At 43.5% G+C, this 12005-nt stretch overlaps 1 protein-coding gene across 2 annotated transcripts in view; it reads right to left on the bottom strand.

Annotated features, from left to right (window-relative positions):
- Nucleotides 1-12005, bottom strand: part of slc16a4 (solute carrier family 16 member 4) — an 82577-nt gene that overhangs the window by 68189 nt on the left and 2383 nt on the right. The window contains exon 2 of one of the 2 annotated variants that reach the window (XM_021616945.2): nt 990-1129. In XM_021616945.2, the coding sequence (XP_021472620.2) occupies nt 990-1012 (23 nt within the window). In that variant the 5' untranslated portion in view covers nt 1013-1129. Of the gene's footprint in view, nt 1-989; nt 1227-12005 lie in introns of those variants that run through there. The other variant, XM_036988919.1, reaches the window with a different exon arrangement.

Below are 12005 nucleotides of genomic sequence, written 5' to 3'. Positions count from 1 at the left end.
ACTCGTTAGAACATGACGCTGGTTAGTTCAATGGTAAGGAATGTGTATGAGTGTGAGTTATGACGCTGGTTAGTTCAATGGTAAGGAATGTGTATGAGTGTGAGTTATGACGCTGGTTAGTTCAATGGTAGGGAACGTGTATGAGTGTGAGTTATGACGCTGGTTAGTTCAATGGTAGGGAACGTGTATGAGTGTGAGTTATGACGCTGGTTAGTTCAATGGTAGGGAACGTGTATGAGTGTGAGTTAGGACGCTGGTTAGTTCAATGGTAGGGAACGTGTATGAGTGTGAGTTAGGATTGAGACAGAACATATACATCTTCTAAAGGTTCAAGTGCTGAAGGAATATGAATCGTGTTCACTATAAGTGGACACAGAGACACTAAGTACTGGGATGATGAGAAAACACTACAGAGAACATTACCATAAACACATCAGACTTGACAGATTTACACTAGTTCGCCAGTAGTAATTTCTTCAAAAAAGTAGCTAAAGGCACAAGGGTGAAGGACAGGAGGGTGAAGAACAAGAGAAGGACAGGAGAAGTACGGGAGGGTGAAGGACAGGATGGTGAAGAACAGGAAGGTGAAGGACAGGGGGGAGGACAGGTAATAGGATAGATAGAAGGGCTGGGGGAAGGACAGGAGGAGTACAGGTAGAAAGACAGGTGGGATGGTGAAGGACAGGATGGTGAAGGACAGGATGGTGAAGGACAGGGGAAAGGATAGGTAGAAAGACAGGGGGAAAGACAGGGTGAAAGACAGGGTGAAAGACAGGGTGAAAGACAGGGTGAAAGACAGGGTGAAAGACAGGGTGAAAGACAGGGTGAAAGACAGGGTGAAAGACAGGTGGGATGGTGAAGGACAGGATGGCGAAGGACAGGATGGTGAAGGACAGGGGAAAGGATAGGTGAAAGGATAGGTAGAAGGACAGGGGGAAAGACAGGGTGAAAGACAGGGGAAAGACAGGTGTGGGTGTACGGTGCTATACCTGTTGTGCTCTTTAGATAGCATGGTGAAAGGTGGGCTGTGAAGCAGCAGTAGAGATTTGAAAAGTGTCTACTGTGTATTGTAGCGTCTTCCTCTGGTGTGTGGATAGGGAGATAAATCTTCAGCTGTCTCAAGGTTAACCTGTAACAACAAACAGGCACACACAAGTTAGAAATAACATGAAAATCTAACCTTTGCATAAGAGGTTTTTAACCTCAAGGGACTTTTCTGGATCGACAATTTATTTATATTTTTTACTTAACCTTTATTTAACTAGGCAAGTTAGATAAAGGTTAGGTAAAATTGAAAATCATGGCAACAGTGTGACTTGTCTCCGTAGAAAATTTTCCCTGACTGAAGACATAGTTTCATACTAAAATAACAACACATCAAAACATGAGCACGAAGAGAAGTGAGTTGTCATCATGACAGGATGGGTAGACGTTCTTAATGTCTTCCCAGAGTTATCATAGGCCTAAAAGATCACTCAGGATGAACTATACAGTGGGGCAAAAAAGTATTTAGTCAGCCATCAATTGTGCAAGTTCTCCCACTTAAAAAGATGAGAGAGGCCTGTAATTTTCATCATAGGTACACTTCAACTATGACAGACAAAATGAGAAGAAAACATCCAGAAAATCACATTGTAGGATTTTTTATGAATTTATTTGCAAATTATTCATATAAGGAAATTGTCAATTGAAATACATTCAATAGGCCCTAATCTATGGATTTCACATGAGTGGGAATACAGATATGCATCGATTGGTCACAGAAACCTTAAAACAAAGGTGCGGCCGTGGATCATAAAACCAGTCAGTATCTGGTGTGACCAACATTTGTCTCATTCAGCGCAACACATCTCCTTCAGTATCTGGTGTGACCAACATTTGTCTCATTCAGCGCAACACATCTCCTTCACATAGAGTTGATCAGGCTGTTGATTGTTGCCTTTGGAATGTTGTCCCACTCCTCTTCAATGGCTGTGCGAAGTTTCTGGATATTAGCGGGAACTGGAACACACTGTGGTACATGTTGATCCAGAGCATCCCAAACATGCTCAATGGGTGACATGTCTGAGTATGCAGGCCATGGAAGAACTGGGACATTTTCAGCTTCCAGGAATTGTGTACAGATCCTTGCGACATGGGGCCGTGCATTATCATGCTGAAACATGAGATGATGGCGGCGAATGAATGGTACGACAACAGGCCTCAGGATCTCGTCTCAGTATCTTTGTATATTCAAATTGACATTGATAAAATGCCATTGTATTCGCTGTCCGTAGCTTATACCTGCCCATATCATTCACCACCACCACGGGGCACTCTGTTCACGAACAGCAAACCGCTCACCCACACAACGCCACACACGCCGTCTGTCATCTGTCAGGTACAGGTGAAACCGGTGAGCATTTGCCCACTGAAGTCGGTTACGACGCCAAATTGCAGTCGGGTCAAGACCCTGGTGAGGACAACGAGCACGCAGATGAGTTTCCCTGATACGTTTTCTGACATTTGGGCAGAAATTCTTCAGCTGTGCAAACCCACAGTTTCATCAGCTGTCCAAGTGGCTGGTCTCAGATAATCTCGCAGGTGAAGGAACTGGATGTGGAGGTCCTGGGCTGGTTACACGTGGTCTGCAGTTGTGAGGCTGGTTGAACATACTTCAAAATTCTTTAAAACAAAGTTGGAGGCGGCTTATGGTAGAAAAATGTACATTAATTTCTCTGGCAACAGCTCTGGTGGACATTCCTGCAGTCAGCATGCTAATTGCATGCTCCCTCAAATCTTGAAACATCTGTGGCATTGAGTTGGGTGACAAAACTATACATTTTAGAGTGGCATTTTATGTCCCCAGCACAAGGTACACCTGTGTAATGATCATGCAGTTTAATCAGCTTCTTGATATGCCACACCTGTCAGCTGGGTGGATTATCTTGGCAAAGGAGAAATGCTCACTAACAGGGATGTAACAGGCTTTGTTAGAGATGCAAATTTGTACACAACATTTGTGATTAATAAGCATTCTGTGCTTATGGAACATTTCTGGGATATTTTATTTCAGCTCATGAAACATGGGACCAACACTTTACATGTTGCATTTATATTTTTGTTCAGTAAAATTATAGACAAGTTGACTAACAAATAGCATACAAACATGTTTGAATTTATAAGCAGAAACATATCTAAATCAGCCATCAACAAAAAAATCCAGCACCCCTTGTCAAAACAATTGTTACGCCGTCTCCAACTGTAGCTTACTATGCATTTTCTATATGAGTGGATTAAGGTCGGGCGCGGGCCTCAGATGTTCACTTTATCACATTGGGCAGTTTCGGATTGGTTATTAGCACCTTCGGGCAGGTGCTGTTGAACAAACTTGCGCACCACTAGTGTGTTCGTGTGTGTGCCTGAGGGGGAGGGAGGGTGTGCCAATGTATGTGTTTCCATCTTCCATGTGGATAGCTAGCATATCCATCTTCCATGTGGATAGCTAGAATATCCATCTTCCATGTGGATAGCTAGAATATCCATCTTCCATGTGGATAGCTAGAATATCCATCTTCCATGTGGATAGCTAGAATATCCATCTTCCATGTGGATAGCTAGCATATCTGGACAGCTGGCATATCCATCTTCCGTGTAGATATTGTGAACACTGCCCTGTGTAGGGTGCCGTCTTTCGGATGGGACGTTAAACGGGTGTCCAGACTCTCTGAGGTCATTAAAGATCCCATGGCACTTATCGTAAGAGTAGGGGTGTTAACCCCAGTGTTCTGGCTAAATTCCCAATCTGGCCCTCAAAGCATCACGGTCACCTAATAATCCCCCGTTTACAATTGGCTCATTCATCCCCCTCCTCTCCCCTGTAACTATTCCCCATGTCGTTGCTGCAAATGAGAATGTGTTCTCAGTCAACTTACCTGGTAAAATAATGGATAAATAAAAGATATGCCAGCTGGGTTTTCCATATATCGGCAGGACAGAACAGCTATGTCCGGTAAGATGAGGGGTGAGGGTCTATTTGTCAATAACAGCTGGTGAAAAATGTCTAATATTAAGATAAGTCTCGAGGTATTGCTCGCCTGAGGTAGAGTACCTCATGATAAGCTGTAGACCACACTATCTACCAAGAGAGTTTTCCATTTAGATTTTTTGTAGCCATCTATTTACCACCACAAACCGACGCTGGCACGAAGACCACACTCAACGAGCTGTATAAGGCCATAAGCAAACAAGAAAATGGACATCCAGAAGCAGCACTCCTAGTGGCCGGGGACTTTAATGCAGGCTAATGAAAATCTGTTTTACCTCCTTTGTACCAGCATGTCACGTGCAACCAGAGGGAAAAAAACTGTAGACCATCTTTACTTCACATACAGAGACGCGTACAAAGCTCTCCCTAGCCCTCCATCTGGCAAGTCTGACCATAATTCTATCCTCCTGGTTACATTACTGATTACATTACTCCTGATTCCTGCTTACAAGCAACAACTAAAGTAGAAAGTACCAGTGACTCGCTCAATACAGATGTGGTCAGACTGTTTTGCATTTTGGAAAATGTTCCGGGATTCATTGAATGGCATTGAGGAGTATATCACCTCAGGCTTCATCAATAAGTGCATCGACGACATCCCCACAGTGACCGTACATATCCCAACCAGAATCCATGGATTACAGGCAACATCCACACCGAGCTAAAGGATAGAGCTGCCGCTTTCAAGAAGTGGGACACTAATACGGAAGCTTATAAAAATCCCGCTATGCCCTCAGATGAACCATCAAACAGGCAAAGCGTCAATACAGGACTAAGATTGAATCCTGCTACACCGGCTCCGACAATCGTCAGATGTGGCAGGGCTTGCAAACTATTACAGAGTACAAAGGGAAACCCAGCCACGAGCTGCCCAGTGACGCGAGCCTACCAGATGAGCTAAATGCCTTTTATGCTCGCGTCGAGGCAAGCAACATTGAAGCATACATGAGAGAACCAGCTGTTCCGGATGACTATGTGATCATGCTCTCAGTAGCCGATGTGAGCAAGACCTTTAAACAGGTCAACATTCATAAGGCCACGGGGCCAGACGGATTACCAGGACGTGTACTCAGAGAATGCGTGGACCAACTGGCAAGTGTCTTCACTGACATTTGCGACCACTCCCTGCCCGAGTCTGTAATACCTACATGTTTCAAGCAGACCACCATAGTTCCTGTGCCCAAGAAAGCAAAGGTAACCTGTCTAAATGACTACCACCCCGTAGCACTCACGTTGGTAGCCATGAAGTGCTTTGAAAGGCTGGTCATGGCTCACATCTACACCATCAACCCGGAAACACTAAATTGCCCAACAGATCCACAAATGATGCAATCTCAATCACACTCCACACTGACCTTTCCCACCTGGACAAAAATAACACCTATGTGAGAATGCTGTTCATTGACTACCGCTCAGCGTTCAACACCAGACTACCCACAAAGCTCATCACTAAGCTAAGGACTCTGGGACTAAACACCTTCCTCTGCAACTGGACCCTGGACTTCTTGACAGGCCACCCTTGACAGGTTAGTTAGCTACACATCTGCCACGCTGATCCTTAACAAAGGGGCCCCTCAGGGGTGCATGCTCAGTCCCCTCCTGTACTCACTGATCACCCACGACCCTGTGGCCAAGCACGACTCCAACACCATCATTAAGTATGCTGATGACACAACGGTGGTAGGCCTGATCACCAACAACGATGAGACAGCCTATAGGAAGAAGGTCAGAGACACTGCCAGGACAACAACCTCTCCCTCAACGTGAGCAAGACAAAGGAGATGATCGTGGACTACAGGAAAAGGAGGGCAGAACATGCCCCCATTCACATTGAATGGGGCTGTAATGGTGCGGGTTGAGAGTTTCAAGTTCCTTGGTACAGCTGCAACATCGAGAGCATCCTGACCAGTTGCATCATCACCTGGTATGGCAAATGCGACTGTAAGGGTAGTGGGTACGGCCCAGTACATCACTGGGGCCAAGCTTCCTGACATCCAGGACCTATATACTAGGCGGTGTCAGAGGAAGGCCCTAAAATTGTCAAAGACTCCAGTCATCCAAGTGCAGGAACACGAGGTAATAACTTGGCGATACACAGGGGGTACCAGTACTGAGTCAATGTGCAGGGACACAAGGTAATAACTTGGCGATACACAGGGGGTACCAGTACTGAGTCAATGTGCAGGGATATGAGGTAATAACTTGGCGATACACAGGGGGTACCAGTACCAAGTCAATGTGCAGGGACACGAGGTAATAACTTGGCTATACACAGGCGGTACCAGTACTGAGTCAATGTGCAGGGATATGAGGTAATAACTTGGCTATACACAGGCGGTACCAGTACTGAGTCAATGTGCAGGGACACGAGGTAATAACTTGGCTATACACAGGCGGTCCTAGTACTGAGTCAATGTGCAGGGACACGAGGTAATAACTTGGCGATACACAGGCGGTACCAGTACTGAGTCAATGTGCAGGGATATGAGGTCATTGAGGTAGATATGTACATATAGGTAGGGTTAAAGTGACTAGGTGACAGGATATATAATAAACCGTAGCAGCAGCGTACAGGGCCTTCAGAAAGTTTTCACACCCCTTGACTTTTTACACATTTAGTTGTTACAGGAAAACCTGGTTCAGTCTGCTTTCCACCAGACACTGGGAGATGAATTCACCTTTCAGCAGGACAATGACCTAAAACACAAGGCCAAATCTACACTGGAGATGCTTACCAAGAAGACAGTGAAGGTTCCTGAATGTCCGAGTTATAGTTTTGACTTAAATCTGCTTGAAAATATACGGCATGACTTAAAAATAGCAATGATCAACAACCAATTTGACAGAGCTTGAAGAATTTAGAAAATAATCATGTGCAAATGTTTCACAATCCAGGTGTGGAAAGATCTTAGAGACTTACCCAGAAACACTCACAGCTGTAATCGCTGCCAAAGGTGATTCTACAAAGTATTGACTCAGGGGTTTGAATAGTTACATTTTCAATAAATGTGTAGAAATCCTAAAAACATGTTGTTTTCACTTTGCCATTATGGGCTATTGTCTGTATACAGGTGGGGAAAATGTATATTTAATTCAGTTTGAATTCAGGCTGTAACACAACAAAAAGTCAAGGGGTATGAATACTTTCTGAAGGCACTGTACTGTATGTGATGAATCAAAAGAGTTAGGTGTAAAAAGGGTCAATGCACACAGTTAATTAGTTAACCAATAGCTATCCGGACAAACTATTAGCAGTCTTATGGCTTGTGGGTAGAAGCTGCTCAGGGTCCTGTTGGTTCCAGACTGCCAGGTCACTGACCTCGTCCCTATAGGCTGCATTGACCAATCAGATTAATAGAAATCGCAGTATTGAACTGCGACAGATACAAGCAAAAAAACTCTTTACATAAATGTTGTAGCGACCTGACATGCTGTACTGCATGGAAACGAGACGATTCTTCATTCGGCTACTAACAACAGCAGCTGCATACAGTCTACTATCCAAAGTGCTAATTTCAGGCAGCGCTGATAGAGATATTTTAGACCAACCAAAATCTGGTTTTAGCAGTAACACAGTTGGTTATGGTATGAAGTTTGACAGCGGAAACGCAGCCCATCCAGCCGTGACGCACACTGACCATATGACATGGAACAAGAGTAAACTAATGTGATTTTGGTGCCTGTATACTTCGTATTTGCTTAAAAACCAAGCATAGCCTCCCTCCTCTCAAATACAGTAATAATTTTGCACGCCCAATTTTTCAGTTTTTGATTTGTTAAAAAAGTTTGAAATATCCAATAAATGTCGTTCCACTTCATGATTGTGTCCCACTTGTTGTTGATTCTTCACAAAAAAAATACAGTTTTATATCTTTATGTTTGAAGCCTGAAATGTGGCAAAAGGTCGCAAAGTTCAAGGGGGCCGAATACTTTCGCAAGGCACTGTATATATATTTTTTTTGCCCAATGCAATCGCAAAGTAGTCAAGAATGTCGACAAAGGGTTTGGCTCCTGAGACTGATTGGAAATAAATCTTAATCACCAAAGCTTTATTAAAACACCAAGTTTGAGAGGAGTTGACAGTTGCGCCATACAGATTTTTGATGTACTGATTCCATTGCACATGGTTGATAATTCAACAGCTGAAACATAAACGGAACAAGTTCCACAGACATGTGACTAACAGAAATTGAATAATGTATCCCAGAACAAAGGGGGGTGGGGGGGGGGGGGGTAATCTGGTGTGGCCACCAGCTGCATTAAGTACTGTAGTGCATCTCCTCCTCATGGACTGCACCAGATTTGCCAGTTCTTGCTGTAAGATGTTACCCCACTCTTCCACCAAGGCACCTGCAAGTTCCCGGACATTTCTGGGGGGGAATGGCCCTAGCCCTCACCCCCCGATCCAACAGGTCTCAGACGTGTTCAATTGGATGGAGATCCGGGCTCTTCGCTGGCCATGGCAGAACACTTGACATTCCTGTCTTGCAGGAAATCACTCACAGAATGAGCAGTATGGCTGGTGGCATTGTCATGCTGGAGGGTCATGTCAGGATGAGCCTGCAGGAAGGGTACCACAAGAGGGAGGAGGATGTCTTCCCTGTAACACACAGCGTTGAGATTGCCTGCAATGACAACAAGCTCAGTCCGATGATGCTGTGACACACCACCCCAGACCATGACGGACTCTCCACCTCCAAAATCGATCCAGCTCCAGAGTACAGGCCTCAGTGTAACGCTCATTCCTTCAATGATAAACGCGGATCCGACCATCACCCCTGGTGAAACAAAACCTTGACTCGTCAGTGAAGAGCACTTTTTGCCAGTCCTGTCTGGCCCAGCGACGGTGGGTTTGTGCCCATAGGCAACATTTTTGCCGGTGATGTCTGGTGAGGACCTGCCTTACAACAGGCCTACAAGCCCTCAGTCCAGCCTCTCTCAGCCTATTGCGGACAGTCTGAGCACTGATGTAGGGATTGTGCCTTCCTGGTGTAACTCGAGCAGTTGTTGTTGCCATCCTGGCAACGACAACTGTGTGATGTTCGGATGTACCGATACTCTGCATCTCACAAAAGACACAGCGGTTGGAACCAAAAATCTAACATTTGTACTCATCTGTCCAAAGGACAGATTTCCACCATTCTAATGTCCATTGCTCTTGTTTCTTAGCCCAAGCAAGTATTTTCTTATGTGTCTCCTTTAGATCAATAAGTCCATGTCCATCATGAAATGAGAGATAGGGTGAAGCTCGTATTTAGAAGTTATCTGTAACCTGTAAACAGTTCCTTGTTTTCCGATTCAACCCAAGCCCTCCCTTACGTCTACTATAATGAAGGCTGGTTCAACAGCAACGCCTGTCTTTTTTTATCCCGGAGATTTTATAAACATCATTACATTTATTTATTTTATTTTTTAAATGGTCGCTTGTTTTTCATACTTACAATGCAACTGCTAGAGATGTGTGAACACGATCTGAATCTGTAAATTGGTTCCGATTATAGTCATAAAACACAGGCCTATTGTCACGGCCATGGAATGAAGAGGACCAAAGCACAGCGTGGTGAGCGTACATATTCCTTTTTATTAGAATGACGCCGGCAAAAACAATAAACCATACAAAAACAACCTTGAAGCTTAAGGGGCTATAGTGCCACAAACAAAGTTAACTTCCCACAAAGAAAGGAGAGAAAGGGCGACCTAAGAAGTAGGGTTCCCAATCAGAGACAACGCTGATCAGCTGTCCCTGATTGAGAACCATACCCGGCCAAAACATAGAAATACAAAATCATAGAAATACAAAACATAGAATGCCCACCCCACATCACACCCTGACCTAACCAAATAGATAAATGCAACGTCTCTCTAAGGTCAGGGCGTGACACCTATTTGGGAGCAGTATAACGGTGAGTGGACGTTCTCCCTTTCCCTTTATATTGGACAGGTCCAGCTACTGCAAAAAGCCGCCATAGTCTGTGTTGTTTTAATATTATGTGCCCGTGGGGAGAAATGATGGTGTCTGTAAGGGTGACATAGCCTATTTAAAACAAGTTGTTTTGATAAGAATTTGATTAGAAATATTTGTTATCTTTTTTAGGCCTTATCAATAATTAATTGAATCTTGCTTATTGCCATTGTTTGGCATGTCCATGCTCAGCCATGATGTAATTTACAGAAGGCCTAGCCCCTATGTCAAGTGTGAATGCTATTGAAGCCATTACAATTTGCTTAGAACAATGTGGACTGTAAAATGGATTCAAGTTTGCATATTTTGCTAATATAGGTCTGCATTTTGTTATTTCATTTCTGTAAGCCATTTCACAAACTATAACGGACTAACATTGGAGTTGGAGTTGATTCCAAGGCAATACATAAGAAAAACTACTTCGAGCAACCACATATTTGGCCATGGAGCACTGATTGGCCAGCGAGGGTCCAAGCCTCGACACACCCACAACGTGTTTATTCATCAAAACCGAGCCCTTTCACGCCAAGGCCAACAAGTGCGCCTATAATTGTAATAGTGAAAATAGCAACAACAAAAAATCCACTCCAGCCTTTACCACGAGCCAGTCCTCCCCAATTAAGGTGCCACCAACCTCCTGTGGTTAGACACTTTCTCACTGGGCACAAACTGGATGATTCAATGTTGTTTCCACATAATTTCAGCAAAAAAAAGTCAGTTTTTCCTTCTGATGTCATCGAATCAAAATGGGGAAACTATTTGTATTTACCAAAAAGTAATCGACATAAATTTGGGTATTTCTTTCTCATCCAATTTTTACCTAAATCCAAAGACATAATTCAACATTTTATTTAATTTCACTTGAATTCACATAGACGTTGAATTGACATTGACTATGCCCAGTGGGTTCAGTTACCTACAGTTACAACATCCAACTTCTTCTGTAGTGTTTGGTCAACTAGGGCAATCCATTACAATGAATTAAGCATGTAGATTAGTTTATGCCGGAGTAGACCGGGTTGGAAGAGGGTTTTTGGTCATCAAAGTTCAATTAACAGGACAAAAGAGGCTCTCATCTCAGAGTAATTGTTCTCAACTCAAGGTTTTTCATTATGTGAGAGCAAATAACTGAAATGAAGACCTTAGGCATTATTAAGTGTTGAATACAATGAGATACTGTATCAGTTTACTTTGATAGGCATTAGTGTACAAACAAGCTTTGTGACCACGGATCCATAGCTACAATTACTGTAGCTCTGCCTCCCCAGTAGACTCCAGTAATACAATACCATACTAAAAGCCAATCCGACATTCTCACATTCTCTTTTAGTGTTAATAAGAAAAGCAAAATACATTAGTCATGAGGAATGGTGAGATTACGTCGCTAAAAAGCTGCTTGGTGGTTAGATGAAAAGCTTTTGGCTTAGTTTATTATCCCTGAAAAAGAGAACGGAACGACCATACACCACAGTACAGTGAACTCATACACCAAAGTATTCAAAAGGGTTCAAGTACTATTTGAAATCTTCCACAAACTTTGAGCGTTATGCATTAGCTCGCCTGGAGCGCCAGGTGCACAGGGTTTGCACTTTTGGGACGTTTCTATTAGTTCCATTGCGACAGGGAGAGCTCAATCAACAATAATAATAATAATAAATGAAATATTTATAGAGCTTTTCCTTACAGACAGATTCTCAAAGCGCTTGTTAAGCTAAATAAACCAGAAGTCATGTAAAAAGAAATATAGGCTACAACAATAGCTAGATCAGATAGATCCAAGTCAGCTCGAGTACTTCTTGAAGCCTCCGGATGGGCAGCCGCAGTCTTGAGAGGATCAGAAAGCTCATAGCCATATGGTCAGTGGAGGTAGTGGACAGGTCTGTATGCCCACGGGCAGGCAATCAAGCACAGCTTACGTTTTTGAAATGATTTCAAACATTATTTGAACCCAGATCTGGACCATACAACACCACAGTATTGTAAATTTGAACTCCTAGAGAGGTCTTGCTGCATTAT

This window comes from Oncorhynchus mykiss, chromosome 9, assembly GCF_013265735.2.
Source record: "Oncorhynchus mykiss isolate Arlee chromosome 9, USDA_OmykA_1.1, whole genome shotgun sequence".
In the NCBI taxonomy this organism is placed as follows: domain Eukaryota; kingdom Metazoa; phylum Chordata; class Actinopteri; order Salmoniformes; family Salmonidae; genus Oncorhynchus; species Oncorhynchus mykiss.
The sequence above is the reverse complement of the archived record's forward strand: the minus strand, read 5'-3'. Positions and strand labels throughout refer to the sequence as shown.